Consider the following 20,379-nt stretch of genomic DNA (forward strand, 5'->3'; position numbering starts at 1 on the left):
CAGTTTACTGAAAGCTTATTTTATGGTCAAAAGGCACTTAATCACATATTTTTTCATTTAAAGGCATATTGTCACAGACCACTGACCTATTTAATGGTCTAATAAAGTATTACCTGAACAAATATAATTTAATTTGTCCCTAAATGTACTTTATTCAACCATCTTCATAACCACCATACTCCATTTATTAATGACATTTTGTAAAAATAATTGAATTATGGCAATGGTCCATAATTCAAAAACTAAAATTGCCGAGAGAGATGACATGGATTTCACTCCATCATGGTTCAGTTAAGATGATGCGATAGCTAGATTTGGTTTCCAACAATTAATGTAATTTTTATTTATTATCCATTTTTAGAGAAAATAAGGTCCTTAAATCCATGACAGTATGCCTTTAAGCTTGTCAATCTTGTGATGATAATAACAGCACCAAGTCTTGGCACCAGTGGTAGGTAAAGGGATGCTAACTACTATTACAACTATCACTTCCAAGAATCAATCTGCTCAAAAATAAATGTTCATTTTGATTCCAAATCCTTTGTGTAACAGTTATCAGCTTCTATCACCCCAATGTTTAAAACAATTAAAACCTACCCATTCACAAATCACTAACCTTTTCTTTTTTAAAAATACATTTTTCTTTTTAAAATATCTACTGCATTCACAGCTCACATGTACCTACAGTTTCCTACTGTAGTTGCAATATAAGTTAACAAACAGTCTTATACAGTGTATTTTCAAATAATTTGTACATACACATGTACATTGTATGTGTATGACATTGTAGTAACCTGTTCATATCATGACATTGTAGTAACCTGTTCATATCATATGTACATGTGTATGGGTATGTGCAATTTTAATAGTTGTTTTAATGTAAGAGCAATCAGTCCAATGTTGTTTTTGTAGGTTAACTGATTAAGAATCTATAAAGTTCCTGTAACCTACTTTACAATTTGGCTTTTCGTATATTCACACAAAGAGACTCACGACTAGCTCTGAGCCAGCAGAAAATTTCGACAAATCATCTATCAAATTTAAAAAAAATGCAGAAAGCCAGTTATTTTCTAACAAAACATCATTTATTTCATGAAATTATTTCGCCAAATTAAAATAAAATTCATCAATTGTTTTTGAAATTTGCAATTGGCGAATTTTTCGAGTGCCAGAGCTAGCCCTGGAGACTCGTTGATCCTTTTAGATTATCAACTGATGTAAACATGTGAAAATGGGTTTACATGTAAATGTTTTCATTAGACTGAATCTAAAACATTTTATTAACTTCATCAAAAATTGCAAACTTTCTGAGCCAATATCAAGACATATCCTACTTCAACTTCTTTCAGTCTTGTATTAATAGTAATAATCTTTTTTTTTAAAGTTGAACTAGTTTTTACTTAGTAAAAGCTTGATACCGTAGGCCACCAATTTGAGCAATTATAGCACAATACCATACACCAATAGCCTAGATATAACATTTAGCTTTACTATTGCTTCAAAAAGACACTTTCAGTGCGATACCATTTCTCTGTGTATTTAAAATACACGACAAGATAAATGTTTTGTGTATTCTTTTGGCTATAATTAATTCAACAGTATCACCAAGGCACATAAAAAGGTATATGTACATATCCCTTACAAAGTTTAAAAAAAAAAAAACAAAAAAAAAGAATTTGTATTTTCTTTCCGTAATTAATATGTCAAAATTAAAAATTCAATGTAGACAGCATTCTGTATTATAGAGACATATTACACAGTACATATTATACAAAACATTTGTAGATTCTGATAGCAAGAAATATCAGAAATAAAGGTTCTAAAGAATTATTTGAAAATGTATTATATACGAAGATTCCAGACTAAAGCTAAACTAATTTGCGCTACATGTATGTTTTTAAATGTTAAATAACATAAACAAAACTTCTTAATTTTTGGCAGTTTAGTGACTATCAATCCATAAGAATCAAAACTAATGCTGAAAAATACAAAAACAACATGGAAAAATTAAATTACGGTCATTATTTATAATAAATCTCATTCTTTAAAACAAATTTGTTTCCTGTAACCTAAACGACTAATTGAATGTAAATGTTAAATATTATACTGAAAAATTAAAAGCAATTAAAAAGCGGAGAATAAAATTATCGCTCAGTGAGTGGTGGTGATACAACAAAACTCAGTCATGTTTTTCTATTGGTCGGGTTACAGCAAGCAAATTATTAAGGCATCGTTCCTTACTTTGTAGTCATTGTAAATGGTTCCAGCTCACAAGATTTGTGACTGATTAAAACTGCATGTACAAATTACATGTAATAATATTGCATTTCCTTACTTGGAATATCAATACATGTATCTGTATATATATGAAGTTTCATCACAAAATGCCATATTAAAAACTATTGTGCGAACACCACTCAGACACCATTTACACGTTGACAAAAACAAGTTCAAATTCAGTTTTCAGCAAAACGCAATACGATTGTCTGAGAATAAATGGCAGATTGCAGAGAAACTGGCGTAGTGTTTATGGTGGTTTGGAATAAAACATTTTTAGGATTGGGAGTGTATAGTGGCGTTTATCACATTTTGTGATGGAACTCTTTATATATTCCATGTGTTTCATACGAATGCTTATAGTAGTTCACAGTGGATTACAAAATTAATATGTTTTCTTGCTTTTTAAATACAATTCACTTTGAGCCAAGTCCAACAAACATTAGGATTCATAACCAGAATACATTGAATATATTTTAACTGAAATCTAACCAAATAAAATTTCATAAAAGTAATACGTCATTTAATTGTTAAACAGATTATTAGCTGCGACATGAATGACACCATCTCTGTAAATGGGTTTTGTTTTCTGTATTTTGTTTTTTAATGTACAATACTTGTTTCAGGATGATACTATTTAACCAATTTCATAACATGATTGGATTAGTACATGTAGATATATGCACATCATCAGTAAACAGAATTCAAATTTAATTCTAACAATAAAACTGCATTATATTATAATCATAAATCAACTAACTTGGCCACACAAGAACCATGTGGAAAAACAACTTATGTGCACAGTGGAACCTGCCTAAACCAGATCATGACAAAATTGCATTCCTATTAAAACCAGCCAATATTTCTCTCCTGAATTTTTTCCTATATGTATTCAATGTAATAAACCAAAACGTGTCCAGAAAGCATATGAATATTTGCATCAAAACTTTATAGATTCTTAATCAATTAACCTGCAAAAACAACATTGGACTGATTGTTCTAACATTTAAAAAATAATTAAAATTGCACATACACATGTACATGTATATATGGGCCATTCCATGGTATTTGGTCCATGATTGTGGAAATTTCAAAATGATCTGTTAAACTAAGTTTTTATTATAACTTAAAGTTAACAGCTGTAAGCACATACAAATATACTTTTATTGCCAATTTACTTATGTTTTATGGGTTTTAATGATGGTTTTATTTGAAAAAAGAATTTTTGTAAGCCAGGACGTGACATTTGTTTTTTGGTAATATTTCATTACTGTCATGTCAAATTTAAAAATTAGGTATCAGGACATCATACCTAAAATATACTGCATATGAAAATACTACTTTGCCTTCTTTCATATCATAATTAGTATATTAAATTATTTTTCAAAATATATAATGTCACGTCCTGGCTGATTTGACATATAAAAGTTAATCTTATTTAAAAACTATTTTTCAGAAATAAAAATCCTTTTTAATCCTCCTCCTTCCCTATGTTCCAAGTATAAATAAAAGGTATAATAATGACTGGTTGTATTAAATTATTAAAATAACCACCTCAAACTTTGAGCCAGGACGTGACACTGACTAGATAATGCACATGTACCTAAAAGAAATAACTTTTATTTTCAATAGTTTTGTCATCACCATTAAGAATCAGAAACGGAGAAACTGGACGTTCGGGGGAGCATATTCAAATATTTAACGTGGGTTTATGTAGATAAAAAAATACTATTATCAATTAATTCTATGCTGCTATGTTTTGACCAAACAGTGAATTATTGATAATCTACCAATTTAAGGAATATTGTATTTACACCAAATGTTCCATTTTGTGAATCCAAACTGGTGTACACACATGTACAATAAATATTGTGTCAAAGAATTCTTCAAATAGAATGTTCTGCTAAAATCTTAAGTTTATTCCTTGGCAGATACGGATATCCAAACATGAATTACATTATATAAACCAACATTCCTCCAGTGAAGGATGTACATGTAATTGGTAAAGATACATGTTGATCATAAAACTTGAGTTGGAGGAATTCAAATCAGTTGTGTCGTTGAGATTTTTGGTATTGTCAACCATCAACAGTTTATATTAATATACATTGTTGACAGTTTGGCCTATCAGATAATGATAAACAGAAAGAAGAAACTGTCCAAAAACTAATTTCTATACTGACTGGGGTTCATATTTTGAATTCCAATTAAATCAGATGATCATAAAAATACCAGCAAAAGGCAAAATATAATATATTTTCATTCTAAAACATATGGTAAATTGCAAACAAGAATTCTACAGAATTAAATGTCTTGCCTACCATAAACTTATTCAGTGTCATTGATAGTGCATCTGTAGATATCCATCTCAATGCATATTAAAAAACTTCAAAAAATTAAATTAAAATTTTAAAATAATAAAAGTTGAAAAACAAATTTATATATATGAACAGCATACTTGCAACAGTCAATTAAGATTTTTCATAATTTGTAATGGCAAAATAAATTTTTATTGTTTATGGTTAAATTGTTGTCCTTTTATATTATTATAAATGTACACTTAGTACATGTATATATTTGTATGGTAGTGCCATTGAATGGTTAAACAAATGTAACTTTTAATTAATTTATTTACTGTTGTAAAAGACATTCTAGTGTTGGGATAGCTTGGAATTTCAGATTCAGATTTCTCTTTTTTTTCTGACAAGAATGTATTTAAGAAGTAGACAAATGTATTTAAGAAGTAGTCAAATGTATTTAAGAAGTAGTCAAATGTATTTAAGAAGTAGTCAAATGTATTTATGAAATACTGATAGTCACTAAAATGCAAATGCCAGAACCTTCTCTAAACTGGATAAATGTTGAGCTGACTCGGTTCCCAAGGTGATCTGATTTAGGCAGGCTGCACTGTATAACAGTCTAAGAGACGTATTTTGTGTTAACTTGATAAATATTCCTTTACAAAAGTTACAATCACCCCGTTATGTTTATGATATATGAGTACATATACCTTCACCACCATGAAATCAAATAAATATTGCGAGCTAAGACATACATGTAATAGCTAATACATGTAAAACATTCACTACACTTCCAATAAATTATTGTCACTTATTATGAAACTTCTGCATAATTATATATTATATACTGGTGTACACAGGTGTATAAATTCATGGGAAAATGTATCTTTATATGTACAAAATCTAGATCAAAATTAAGGATCGAATTTACAAAGCCTGTTTATGTCTTACACATGTGTAGCTACATACATTTACAATGCTTAGACATCTGTACTTAAGAAAAACAGGCTTTGTAAATCCGGCCCTTTGTGTTCTCTTACTGCTAAGATGTTGTACACAATTTATGTCAAATATCCCAAATATAGCAGACATAAAATATAAAAAGTAGACATTAAATTGAATACTGAGATTAAAACTGCATGCCAGCATGAAAACTAAAATTTTAAATAAAAATTCTGAAATTATCCAAATAAGCTTAAATAAAAAATCCAAGTTGCAGCAAATCTCTATACTAAATTTAGCTGCAGACAATTTTTTTATAGAAAATCCCAAAGACAAATATAAATCAAATTTATATGGACATAATGAGGTCATGCAAAGACCTGGAACAGCTACAAAATCGAAGGTATGAATTTTAAAAAATGGTATTGGCAAACTTTGGCATAAAGTGATTACAAATGTCATTAACAAGGTTCCTTAACTGTACCATAGATTACAAATGGTAACCCAGGATATCAAAAAAGGTTTTTATCAACAAACTATCTTAGACTTCAATATCTTCGTGGAATAGCTGAGTGGCCAAGATCTCTCCCGTGACTATTGTTTGGCAGGATACGCTGCAAAACTGCGGCTTGGACTTTTTGATCCCATTCCCATTCATCAGGTTTTCTTCATCTGTCCTTGGACTGCTGTTGCTCTTGTTGCTGCGGGGACTGTCACTGATCACAGACTGGTTCATGTAGTAGCGCTCCGCCACCATGTTCAGCTGCGGTGCAGCCTCCTCACCATCGCTGAAGTCATCGTCGACGTCTTGAAGACCTGCCAGTTCCGCTGGTTTAAAATTCCACACAGGAACGATGCCTGCACCACTGGGAGCTGCATCGGAGAACGAATACTTCACACCTCCAATGCTGAGTGGTGTGGTGGCTTCATTGCAGTCATTCATGTGTGGAATCTCTCTCTGCATTTCTTCTTCAATGTTGTTCATAGGCTTGGCCGATTCTCTGGGAATACCATCAAGTTTTAAGTCTAGCTTTGCCGCAACTTTCTCGATTAAATCTTCAATCGATTCGTGCTCTTTCCACACTCTGACTGCCCTCCATCGAGCCCGACTACCCTTAGGTGCAGGAATTGCATCAAAACAGACAGTCTCCCCAACCACAAGTACTTTGCATAAATCATCAATTGCTTTACCAAATATCGTCCGGTCTATGAAGACATGCTCATGCTTGCCAAGGTCAATGATTCCCCACAGTTTGGCAACATGATAAATCTTACCCTTCCGACCAGACAAATTAGGACGGCCTGCCGTCTGTGGGCGACTGCCAGTGATGATGACATTCAAACGAGTGTTTTTAATAGGAGATATCAACCCATCATCTGACACCAGGAACAAGTTGGAGTGAGCACGAACAAACTTTTCCAATTCAGCTTTACCGTATCCTATGGTATTGCGAAGACTTTCTGGAGCCTGGCTGAAATGAGTGCACAAGACATTAACTTTCATGTCACCTTTCTTCTCAATGATGCTCTTAATAAACATGACAGCTTTGTACTCATTAGCTGTCATAGTGACAGGACCTGGCTTGGAACTCGAACTGGATGGTGTTTTTACTGCTGCTTGGGTCTTGTAACTGTCTGACACATCCAGAGACTTTGGCCGCCTCTTCAATTTAGGGGTGTGCTGATTAGGCAGCAGAAGAAAGTTCTGACTTGCAGATGACGTCATTTTCAGATCTCTGATTGGCTCTGAGTTGGGATTCACAGCATTGAACGTGACATTATCTTTCAGACTGACCATATCATCTTTGATGTCAAAAATCAACGGATGACGAAGAAGCCATTCCAGAAACTTATTCTGCGGTCCAACACATTCGCGGATTGATTGCGATGCCTGCGACAGGTGGCCAGCCAGACTGGCAACTGGCATGGTGGTCTCGCCTTTCTTGATCATCCGGTTGCGAAAGTACTGTACAGCCTCGGTCTCCACTGACACATCGGAGGTGCTTGTCCTTGATGAAGCTGGGCTGCTTTCTCGAAAGTCCTCCCCAAGAGCAGTTCCATCATTCAAACTCACAAGGTTTCCATTTACAGTGAACAGTGAAGGATATTTCAGAAGAAATTTCTTCAGACCAGCTTCATTGCCTCCAGCGGCCGTGCGCATCTCCGACGTGAAATTGCGACTGCCAAATCGTCCTGCTAGCTGGCTAATGGTCAAGGGGACCGAACTGTACATTAAAGTCTCCAAAAAATGCAACATCACCTTGTGACCTGGATCGTCAGCCATTTTGGGGTTTTTTTTGTGTTTGTATCGAAATTAGGAAACCAAGGGAGTTTGAATTCACATTTGACCTCTTCCAGGTGTAGCTCTTCGTACCTGATGATTTAAAACAAAAAACGTCAAATACCAACTGAACAAGAAATAAAAAGGATACATATTCATGTAGGAATCATGTCCTGGAGTACTTTTAACATGTGTCTGTAAATACTGAATTTATATAGGGTTTTTGGGGTGGGTATTTTTTCGAGACTTATGTTAGTTTTAATCACCAAGTTATCCATCCTCAATTTTACAATAAATGAGCACTAGAAAGTTCTTAATACATGATCAAAGGTATTTGAGGCAAATTTGCTAGACAACCTGAGTCTTTATATGATGATATACCCTTGAGAATAATTTCAAACTATGACACAGGTTGCTCTGCACCACTAGCAAATATTCTCATCTTAGCTAAGGATTTTACCAATTATATTTGCATTTGCAGGACAGTGGTTATCGTTTTTCTAGGGGGGGGGGGGTGGGGGGGGGGACTTATTTCCATGTGTATATAAAAATATATGTACAAGTTTAGGTGTAAAAATACACATTTTGCTAACCACCCTCTGTTTTCCAGATCTGTCTACATGGAAAACAAGACAGTTTGTTTCTTTAACGACACCACTACTAGTCTAGGGTACATTGATTTCAAACATTCATCAAGGTAATTATAACATAATGCCGTAGAGAGAAAACTAACTACATTTTTCCATTAAATATTAGGGATCTTTAATATGCACCATCCCACAACAGGATAGCACATAACAACAAGACCACACTGTTCTTGACAGGTAAAAGGATTCCTCCAAAATAATGCTATTACCAGTGCCACCATCTCTTGGCCACCATCCCTTGGCTTGTCATTACCACCATCCCTTGGCTTGACATTACCACAATCCCTTGGCTTGACATTACCATTATCCCTTGGCTTGACATTACCACCATCCCTTGGCTTGACATTACCATTATCCCTTGGCTTGACATTAACACCATCCCTTGGCTTGACATTACCATTATCCCTTGGCTTGACATTAACACCATCCCTTGGCTTGACATTACCATTATCCCTTGGCTTGTCATTACTACCATCCCTTGGCTTGTCATTACCATTATCCCTTGGCTTGACATTACCACCATCCCTTGGCTTGTCATTACCACCATCCCTTGGCTTGTCATTACCACCATCCCTCGACTTGACATTACCACCATCCCTTGGCTTGACATTACCACAATCCCTTGGCTTGACATTACCATTATCCCTTGGCTTGACATTACCACCATCCCTTGGCTTGACATTACCATTATCCCTTGGCTTGACATTAACACCATCCCTTGGCTTGACATTACCATTATCCCTTGGCTTGACATTAACACCATCCCTTGGCTTGACATTACCATTATCCCTTGGCTTGTCATTACTACCATCCCTTGGCTTGTCATTACCATTATCCCTTGGCTTGACATTACCACCATCCCTTGGCTTGTCATTACCACCATCCCTTGGCTTGTCATTACCACCATCCCTCGACTTGACATTACCACCATCCCTTGGCGTGTCATTACCACCATCCCTTGGCTTGTCATTACCACCATCCCTTGACTTGACATTACCACCATCCCTTGGCGTGTCATTGCCACCGTCCCTTGGCCTGCCATTACCACCATCCATTGGGCTGCCATTGCCACCATCCCTTGGCCTACCATTACCACCATCCCTTGGCCTGCCATTACCACCATCCCTTGGCCTGCCATTGTCACCATCCCTTGGCCTGCCATTGCCACCATCCCTTGGCCTGCCATTATCACCATCCCTTGGCCTGCCATTGCCACCATCCCTTGGCCTGCCATTGTCACCATCCCTTGGCCTGCCATTGCCACCATCCCTTGGCCTGCCATTACCCTGCCATTACCACTATCTCTTGGCCTGCCATTACCACCATCTCTTGGCCTGCCATTACCACCATCTCTTGGCCTGCCATTACCACCATCTCTTGGCCTGCCATTACCACCATCTCTTGGCCTGCCATTACCACCATCTCTTGGCCTGCCATTACCACCATCCCTTGGCCTGCCATTACCACCATCTCTTGGCCTGCCATTGCTACCATTCCTTGGCCTGCCATTACCACCATCTCTTGGCCTGCCATTACTACCATTCCTTGGCCTGCCATTACCACCATCTCTTGGCCTGCCATTACCACCATCCCTTGGCCTGCCATTACCACCATTCCTTGGCCTACCATTACCACCATCCCTTAGCCTACCATTACCACAATCCCTTGGCATGTTATTACCACCATCCCTTGGCCTGCCATTGCCACCATCCCTTGGTCTGCCATTGCTACCATCCCTTGGCATGTCATTACCACCATCCATTGGCCTGCCATTACCATCATCCCTTGGCCTGCCATTACCATCATCCCTTGTCCTACCATTGCCACCATCCCTTGGCCTGCCATTGTCACCATCCCTTGGCCTGCCATTGTCACCATCCCTTGGCCTGCCACTGTCACCATCCCTTGGCCTGCCATTACCGCCATCCCTTGGCCTGCCATTACCACCATCTCTTGGCCTGCCATTACCACCATCTCTTGGCCTGCCATTACCACCATCTCTTGGCCTGCTATTACCACCATCCCTTGGCCTGCCATTGTCACTATCCCTTGGCCTGCCATTACCACCATCCCTTGGCCTGTCATTACCACCATCCCTTGGCCTGTCATTACCACCATCTCTTGGCCTGCTATTACCACCATCCCTTGGCCTTCCAAGAATTCATAGAGATCTCAACTTGCTGGACCACAGGTGGGATATCCTGTGTCAGAGACACTGGACCCACCAGAAGCCAACCTACAGGAACAAGAATTTACATGAACTGGAACAAGCATCACATTAAGAATAGCATTGATCAGAGATCTCACTACTGGCATGAGGATGGTTAAGGCAGGTCATCGGGGCATGTGGCAGCATTACATGCTACATTACAGGAGGTCATGTTGGGGCAATAACATCAATTGGTCACTTTTAACCACAAGTTAACAGCCACAACTGTCTTGACCTCACCATGACAACAATTGTGGGGAGTGATTAATTGATACGCTAAGTTAAATTATGGGGGAGCCATTTAAGGTATTACCATATCGAGTAAAACTTATATTTACATGTGATCCTTTTGTAGTGATATTTTTGTCTTAAACTCACTGGCTAAAGGGAGTGAATGGGAGCCAAAATGATAACAATATTGTTCCTGGCTAACAGTAAAAGGTGAATTATATTACTGTGCCCTCCAATTGCTAACATAACCAATTCAGCAATCTAATTAAAATTAGTTCCACTATTACATGTGGATCTAACAGCAGCCCATTGGAGTTCATGTCCAGTTGATCTTTCATTCGACCAATCAAAACCGTACTTACAAAATCATGCCAGTGATTTAAAAAGAATTTGAAAACATTCGGGATTATGCCAAGGGTATACGAAATGATTCGGGTGAATTACGAAGTATGCTGGAGTAAAATTTCAATATAAAATTTTATATAAAATTTGTTTCAAGAAAAAAAAAAAACCTTAATTTACAGCCATAAAATTTGTTTATACAAGTATACAATCCAGAGTTTATTACTGCACTTTCCCCCCTTTTTTTTCAATGTTGAAATAGACCAACAAGTTCGTTCATTGTTTTGCCGCCATTTTGCATAAATAGTCTCGCCCAATACTTTTGAATTTGTATGTTCCCGAATAACGCTATAAAAGGCAAAGTGTAATTGGTCGATATTTAAATTGTTATTTATAGATGTAATGTCACCTGGACATGGGAGTCCACAAAACGCTGTTAGAGTTACTGGTAGACCAGTAGAGCTATTTAATCAGATTGCCAATTCAGTAATATGCCCTTAATCCCTAGTGTGTCATGGCTTATATTTCACATGGGGATGCTTTTATTTGTTTGCTAAATATTATTTTATTTTAAAACAAATATTAATTTATTATTATTATTATTATTACATCATAATCATTAGAACAAGTTATGCTGTAACTTTGTATGTCATGTGATTTTTTATAAAATAGTATTTCTTGATGTTTTTTAACAGTATCAAAGAAAACTTTCCTGTTTTTGACTTTCAGGTGGATTCATTACAAATTACTCAGCTTCCAGTGAACAGATGAGGTAACAGATGAGGTAACAAGTAGCGACGAGCAAGCAAAGGGCCGCTACTCTAAATGCATTTTACTGTTTTGACAAAATCGCGTCTCAGATTACATGCATTTTTCTCCAGCCTTACGTACATTAACGACTGGGGTAATCATGGGAATTGTGCCGAATATGTAAACTAGGGTGATGAATGCATTAAATCATGTGACTCTGCCATTTTAATGTGAAGTAGATATTGACAAAAAATTTTTTACAAACATTGACCAACACTTTAAAGGCATTTACCAACTTCCAGGCGCAATTTCATATGTTTATAATATGATGGGAAATACTTTTAACAAATGATATTCACCAGTGACATATTTTAAAACAACCGTATTCATAGTTTGTTTATTTATAAAACGTTGGTACCGAGTAGTTATGGTGACCGGAAAAATACCTTGCAAGGGACATAATTTCTCTGGAATACCGTGCAAGGGACATAACTTATCTGGACGTACACGCCACTAATGGTAGTTGTTTCTTGATAATAGCTGTATACTTCCGTAAATTATATATAAATAACGTGGTAGACATTCAATAAAGCTTTTATAAGTTTAATTGCCATACCAAATTAGTTTGTTTTTGAAGAATAAATCACATTGAGCAAAAATATTGAGCAAATGAGGACAAAACATTTTTGTATACCATGTTCAACAGAAATAAAAATAATATAATATACAGCCTTAGCCTGCCATTTTCAGTGATACCTTGTAGAACACCATTGCACACTTTGGTTCAAAATGCCATCCCTTGGCCTGCCATCTCACCATCTCTTGGCCTCTCATTCTCCCCCTCTCTCTCTCCCTCTCCCTCTCGCTCTCCCTCCTGCCATTACCACCATCTCTTGGCCTGCCATTACCACCATCTCTTGGCCTGCTATTACCACCATCCCTTGGCCTGCCATTGTCACTATCCCTTGGCCTGCCATTACCACCATCCCTTGGCCTGTCATTACCACCATCCCTTGGCCTGTCATTACCACCATCTCTTGGCCTGCTATTACCACCATCCCTTGGCCTTCCAAGAATTCATAGAGATCTCAACTTGCTGGACCACAGGTGGGATATCCTGTGTCAGAGACACTGGACCCACCAGAAGCCAACCTACAGGAACAAGAATTTACATGAACTGGAACAAGCATCACATTAAGAATAGCATTGATCAGAGATCTCACTACTGGCATGAGGATGGTTAAGGCAGGTCATCGGGGCATGTGGCAGCATTACATGCTACATTACAGGAGGTCATGTTGGGGCAATAACATCAATTGGTCACTTTTAACCACAAGTTAACAGCCACAACTGTCTTGACCTCACCATGACAACAATTGTGGGGAGTGATTAATTGATACGCTAAGTTAAATTATGGGGGAGCCATTTAAGGTATTACCATATCGAGTAAAACTTATATTTACATGTGATCCTTTTGTAGTGATATTTTTGTCTTAAACTCACTGGCTAAAGGGAGTGAATGGGAGCCAAAATGATAACAATATTGTTCCTGGCTAACAGTAAAAGGTGAATTATATTACTGTGCCCTCCAATTGCTAACATAACCAATTCAGCAATCTAATTAAAATTAGTTCCACTATTACATGTGGATCTAACAGCAGCCCATTGGAGTTCATGTCCAGTTGATCTTTCATTCGACCAATCAAAACCGTACTTACAAAATCATGCCAGTGATTTAAAAAGAATTTGAAAACATTCGGGATTATGCCAAGGGTATACGAAATGATTCGGGTGAATTACGAAGTATGCTGGAAACTAATTTCAATATAAAATTTTATATAAAATTTGTTTCAAGACGGAAAAAAACCTGATGGTACAGCCATAAAATTTGTTTATACAAGTATACAATCCAGAGTTTATTACTGCACTTTCCCCCCTTTTTTTTCAATGTTGAAATAGACCAACAAGTTCGCCAATTGCATAAATAGTCTCGCCCAATACTTTTTGAATTTGTATGTTCCCGAATAACGCTATAAAAGGCAAAGTGTAATTGGTCGATATTTAAATTGTTATTTATAGATGTAATGTCACCTGGACATGGGAGTCCACACAACGCTGTTAGAGTTACTGGTAGACCAGTAGAGCTATTTAATCAGATTGCCAATTCAGTAATATGCCCTTAATCCCTAGTGTGTCATGGCTTATATTTCACATGGGGATGCTTTTATTTGTTTGCTAAATATTATTTTATTTTAAAACAAATATTAATTTTATTATTATTATTATTATTACATCATAATCATTAGAACAAGTTAGTAACTTTGTATGTCATGTGATTTTAGAAAATAGTATTTCTTGATGTTTTTTAACAGTATCAAAGAAAACTTTCCTGTTTTTGACTTTCAGGTGGATTCATTACAAATTACTCAGCTTCCAGTGAACAGATGAGGTAACAGATGAGGTAACAAGTAGCGACGAGCAAGCAAAGGGCCGCTACTCTAAATGCATTTTACTGTTTTGACAAAATCGCGTCTCAGATTACATGCATTTTTCTCCAGCCTTACGTACATTAACGACTGGGGTAATCATGGGAATTGTGCCGAATATGTAAACTAGGGTGATGAATGCATTAAATCATGTGACTCTGCCATTTTAATGTGAAGTAGATATTGACAAAAAAATTTTTACAAACATTGATAAACACTTTAAAGGCATTTAAACTTCCAGGCGCAATTTCATATGTTTATAATATGATGGGAAATACTTTTAACAAATGATATTCACCAGTGACATATTTTAAAACAACCGTATTCATAGTTTGTTTATTTATAAAACGTTGGTACCGAGTAGTTATGGTGACCGGAAAAATACCTTGCAAGGGACATAATTTCTCTGGAATACCGTGCAAGGGACATAACTTATCTGGACGTACACGCCACTAATGGTAGTTGTTTCTTGATAATAGCTGTATACTTCCGTAAATTATATATAAATAACGTGGTAGACATTCAATAAAGCTTTTATAAGTTTAATTAATACCAAATTAGTTTGTTTTTGAAGAATAAATCACATTGAAAAAATATTGAGCAAATGAGGACAAAACATTTTTGTATAATGTTCAACAGAAATAAAAATAATATAATATACAGCCATTAGCCGAATGTTTTCAGTGATACAGTTGTAGAACACAATTGCACACTTTGGTTCAAAATGTACTCCTTTTTTCTCTCTCTCGCGCTCTCTCTCTCTCTCCCCCTCTCTCTCTCCCTCTCCCTCTCGCTCTTTTTTTTTGGGGGGGGGGGGTCTTTGGAACACTGAGTGTGAACAAAAGAAATTGTAGATTTTTTTACATAAATTAAAATCCAATATAGTAATTGGCCAAAAATTTCAATATTAGTCATTTTAGTTGCATTTGTATACACTAACAAATTACTGAGTGACAGTCACTGTGTGGCAAAAACATGTTGCATAGTGTTTCAGAAATTGATATGTAATACACCAACATGGCCAAATGTATGTCTTTTATCATACCGTACTCCTTGATCGTGAGATACTCGTATGATTTTTGGTAACAGACTGATATGAACATTTTGATATTGATCATGAGGGATTCACTGAAAATTTCTCAAGCAACTAATAATTAAACAAAATACTTCTATATTCATGAGTAGCTTGTATTATTTTGTTTGTCATTGTTGTACCTGCACTTGTATGTATTTTGCAAAATACAAATTGGTGCATTTCAAACAAACTATTTAAGATACGAACATCAGGAATATAATCATCATATTTAATGTTCAAGACAAAAAATTTAACATATTATTTAAAATGACAAAACAATTGTTCATACATACAACTAGCAAAACTGTGATTCTTGTTTCATTTCTGTTCACTACTAAAAACATGCTTGTTGTATTTAGGTATCGAAACTATTTCCTCGTTCCAGCCAGTGCACCACGACTGGTATATTAAATTTAAAGGCTGTGTATGTGCTATCCTGTCTGTTGGAAAGTGCATATAAAAGATCCCTTGTTGCTAACGGAAACATGTAGCAGGTTTCCTCTCTAAGACTATATGTCAAAATTACCACGTCTGAAATCTAATAGCCGATGATTAATAAATCAGTGTGCTCTTGTGGTGTCGTTAACCAAAACAAACTTTAAACTTTGAAACCATTTTTATTTGTTCATCCTGTAAAGTCATAATAACTAGGACTTTAAAATAATTCTGATATCAAAACTCGATTCATAATCTTGTAACATGATGCTTTCACAATCAACTGCTGCTTGTAAACGGTCTTTCAGCAAACTGAACCAGCTAAAAACAAAGCAAAGAAATAGAATGTCTCAGAAAACTCTTCAGCCTCTGCTGTGCATTATGCTTCTTGGCCCTGAAATAGAAAGTTTTGATCCAGAAGAAAGTATTCAACACTAGATTGAGTGTGCAAAATGTATACACCATGTAAATGGACACAGTCTTCCTACTGTGAATTCCTGTGGTGGCCATGTGGAAGAGTTGGTGGAACTTGATTAATAATTTTTGACCTTTGGATAAATTTAATGACATGGTTTATATTCTTGTGTGTTTTATGCTCTTGCTTGTCTGGCCTAAAATGAAAGTTACAACATGATTTAATTGTTTGTAAATATTTGTAAATTTGTAATGTTACAAATTATATAAAAATTCCAGTTATAATTGATCAGGAATTTGGGCTAATGCTTTCTCCTGGTGGGCTAGTGGTTTTTGCAAACCCACTAGCCCTGTGGCTAGTGACCTTTCAAAACATTTGTCATATTCGGTCTTGTTTAATGCATGTTTTATGTGTGTGTGTGTGTGTGAATAGCTATATATAAATTACTGTGTGCAACCGAATTGCAAATACAATTACTGTTGGTGATGCGAAAGTCTTTCAGCTCAATAAATACATACATAAACGTTTGATTTGTCCCATAGTATGGTTTCACATTACGTAGACATATATACCAATAAATAAACGGAAAGTGTACCGCCCGTTCCCCCCATTAGTTATCGATCTAAAGAGGGATTTTTTGATGGGGTATATATAGAAAAGTGGGGCATGGGGCCCTAACCCTAAATCTATCCCTAACCCTAACCCTAACTCTATCCCTAACCCTAACCCTAAACTATTATAAATGATGGGGGGAACGGGTGAAGCTCTTGCCAATCGTAATTTTTCCTCCGACTATAAAAAAGGTTTTTCTATAAAAAATTAAAACTTTTTGTTTATTTTCCTTCTAATTAGGTCCATCTGCTTCAGTTTACATAAAAAAAAGTTTTTAAAAAAGTATTTAAAAAAATGCTTGCTCTATGCTATAGGTTGCACTATACCAATTAATTTCCGGCTGGGTCGAAGTTCGAGGTGTACCAAACTTTTGATAGAGAAGTTAACACCACAAGTCCTGTGATTGGTTATAAATGTGAGTGTGTTGGTTGTAAAAAAAAATTGTTTCATCTGGGCTAAAAATGTATGCAATTTTATTTGATGTAGTACCACCGTGTCAAGTAGCCTTGTGCTTGGAACATGTATGGGGTACCTGTAAAAAAAAGTACTAAACTTTTGTGCAAAACTAGGGGTGTTGCAGAAACATCTGGTTATACCGAAAATGAGCCATGAAAGGTACCATTTTCTGCAGTTAATACTTTGAGGTAGGGGTTGTAGTACTGATATTTATGGGTCACAGTTTGGTTGATATATTGCATATAGTGTTTTTAAACACAAACGTTAACATGGTCGCCTATGGGATTTGAATTGGTATAGTCCAACCTATAGCACATATTCAGTGCATAATAAAAAAGATTATGATTTTTGTGATTTAATTAAATTAAACTACACTATTTGATTAATTAGCCGTCACTCAGCCATGCAAGTTCACAATGACCTTGACCTTGACAATAATTACTGTACATAGCTCTGAATGGAGTTTGAACAAAAATTAGCACTGAGAAAAAGTTGGTTTTGGCCTATAATTCATACTATACAGATTTGAATGTTCTTATTTACATGGTGTTTGACTTGCCATATATACAACTGCTCTTAAATATGTTAATATATCTAGGCAGTCTGAACTTAGATTTTAATAGCAATTTATTTTTATATTAAAAATAACATGTGCCAATATTGGGATAATGTCTTTAACTTCTATAAACATAGTTAATGTTTCATGTGTGTACTTCTGATAGCTTAACTTTTTAAAGACCTTGATTTTTATTGTCCTTTTGGCATATTTATAGGGTGCTAAGTCATATTTTAGACAAATTTGTAGTTTTAGGGGAAACATTTTTTTACTTTGAAGAATTTTTTTACCAAAGCCATAATTAAAAATTTTGTCACTATTGTGCCTTCTGTTCTCATTTATACATAACAATAAGCTTGTTAAACATATCTTTAGGTCTCCAGATCAAATCTTTTTTTAAAATAATCACTTAGTTTGCTCCCATGAAGTGTATTTTAAGTGTATACTAGATTTGGAACCAATTTTTCCAGATTTGATTATCTACCTTGGTGTAATTTGATGATTTATTTTATTGTTAATGCTGTATTATCCAATGTTAATAGCTAAATGATATGCTGGATTACAGATTGTAGGAATACATCCAATATATATATTGTATTGATCTGGATTAGAAAATAATGCAATAAAATAGATGTTCGGGTAATTATGTCACTTAAAAACAGGTTTTTTTTAGTAATGAATCAAAAATAAATATGCGAAAGCTGCATGATAATTCCAGATATCACAAATTTTTAAAACCTCCAACTACAGTAGGGTATACATAAAATATAGTCAGGAATATTGGTGGCTGCCAATGGTTTTGATGGTCCAATTTGAAAATCTGCATAGCTGATGGATTTGAAATTCCCGCACATGGTAACTTGAAGATGCCCACACTCAGCATACAGGATTTTCTTCCAACAGTGATGTGCAGGACATTAAGTCATTACTTCATACAGATGCAGTCATGTTGGTTTTTCCTTCCTCAGACATTGTATTTTTTTAATACTGATATTTCTTTGATGTGCCTATTGAGGTCTTCATAATCTAGGGGTCAGTCAAGTACATGTGTTTCAATGGAATAAGTTTAAGGAGTTGAGGTACTCTGAATAGCCATGCTGTCTCTACATATATAGCTGAGCACACACACACATCTGACAATAAATATCTTCAGGAGTATTATTTTTTTTTTAAATATTTTTTCAAATATGACATATTGCATTTGTACAAAATACATGTGTTTTGTGAGGTGTACATTAAATTAGGTTGCACTGTAGAAACAACAGTTTCAGTGAGGTTGTCAGTTTATGTCAGAAGACACCAGTTCCTGGTTGTCATAAAAACACATGATTCACCACCTTTTGAAACATGTATGTTATCAGTATAGGTTGCACTATACCAATTAATTTCCGGCTGGGTCGAAGTTCGAGGTGTACCAAACTTTTGATAGAGAAGTTAACACCACAACGCACAAGTCCTGTGATTGGTTATAAATGTGAGTGTGTTGGTTGTAAAAAAAAAAAAATTCATCTGGGCTAAAAATTTATGCAATTTTATTTGATGTAGTACCACCGTGTCAAGTAGCCTTGTGCTTGGAACATGTATGGGGTACCTGTAAAAAAAAGTACTAAAATTTTGTGCAAAACTAGGGGTGTTGCAGAAACATCTGGTTATACCGAAAATGAGCCATGAAAGGTACCATTTTCTGAAGTTAATACTTTGAGGTAGGGGTTGTAGTACTGATATTTATGGGTCACAGTTTGGTTGATATATTGCATATAGTGTTTTTAAACACAAACGTTAACATGGTCGCCTATGGGATTTGAATTGGTATAGTCCAACCTATAACAAGGTCGAACCGACCTGATATTATCACCGACATTTAGACAAAATAAAGTGGAAAATCAACGAGTTAATCAATTCAACAAACTATACCTTCAAAAATATCACTACATATAAGTGCTAAATATTTAGCGGTGTAAATATTTCAGCGGTGTAAATATTTCACCAACACAAACAACAACGCACCAAAAACACCAAATCCCGAAACTTGGAAGAAGCCCAAACGAAAGCTGCCATCTTGGGAAGATGCCGTAACCACTTCTTATTGTCTGCTACGTTTATATGTTCTAAAACGACATTCCATTAATGCAGCTGTGTAACAGTCAACCATACTAAAAGAAACTCGGTAATTATCGGAAATCGTCGTACCTGCTCGGAAATGGGCGATATCGCAAGGATGTAATTTGCAATATATGTACTGCCGTAGTACCGTGACTGATTTTGGTTAAGCCATCGGACATAAGGCTGGTAGGTGTAAGACCACTGCACCCTCTTATCTCTCACTCAGGGCTTTTAGAATTTTTATAAAATCCACTAGCCATGA

At 35.7% G+C, this 20,379-nt stretch overlaps 2 protein-coding genes across 3 annotated transcripts; one reads left to right on the forward strand and one right to left on the reverse strand.

Moving 5' to 3' along the window:
* Positions 1-298: 298 nt before the first annotated feature.
* On the reverse strand, positions 299-20,087 carry LOC121368832. Of its 2 annotated transcripts, none has more exons than XM_041493577.1 (2): positions 20,022-20,075; positions 299-7,893 (listed from the first exon to the last, which is right to left on the reverse strand). In XM_041493577.1, exon 2 carries the CDS (start codon positions 7,801-7,803, stop codon positions 6,061-6,063), a length of 1,743 nt encoding a protein of 580 aa, XP_041349511.1. In that variant the 5' UTR covers positions 7,804-7,893; positions 20,022-20,075; the 3' UTR covers positions 299-6,060. The 2 variants fall into 2 exon arrangements, 1 of the variants encoding a protein (XP_041349511.1); XR_005957529.1 differs by lacking the exon at positions 299-7,893 and adding an exon at positions 16,151-16,369 and having other exon boundaries at positions 20,022-20,087.
* LOC121368796 lies at positions 8,203-11,024 on the forward strand. The gene is made up of 2 exons (XM_041493544.1): positions 8,203-8,211; positions 8,625-11,024. Exons 1-2 carry the CDS (start codon positions 8,203-8,205, stop codon positions 10,773-10,775), a joined length of 2,160 nt encoding a protein of 719 aa, XP_041349478.1. The 3' UTR covers positions 10,776-11,024.
* Positions 20,088-20,379: the final 292 nt, after the last annotated feature.

This window comes from Gigantopelta aegis, chromosome 3, assembly GCF_016097555.1.
Source record: "Gigantopelta aegis isolate Gae_Host chromosome 3, Gae_host_genome, whole genome shotgun sequence".
Classification (NCBI taxonomy): domain Eukaryota; kingdom Metazoa; phylum Mollusca; class Gastropoda; order Neomphalida; family Peltospiridae; genus Gigantopelta; species Gigantopelta aegis.

What these genes read in the sequence shown, in the direction of transcription:
- LOC121368832 (XM_041493577.1), bottom strand. Translation starts at nt 7,803, where the DNA reads ATGGCTGACGATCCAGGTCACAAGGTGATGTTGCATTTTTTGGAGACT.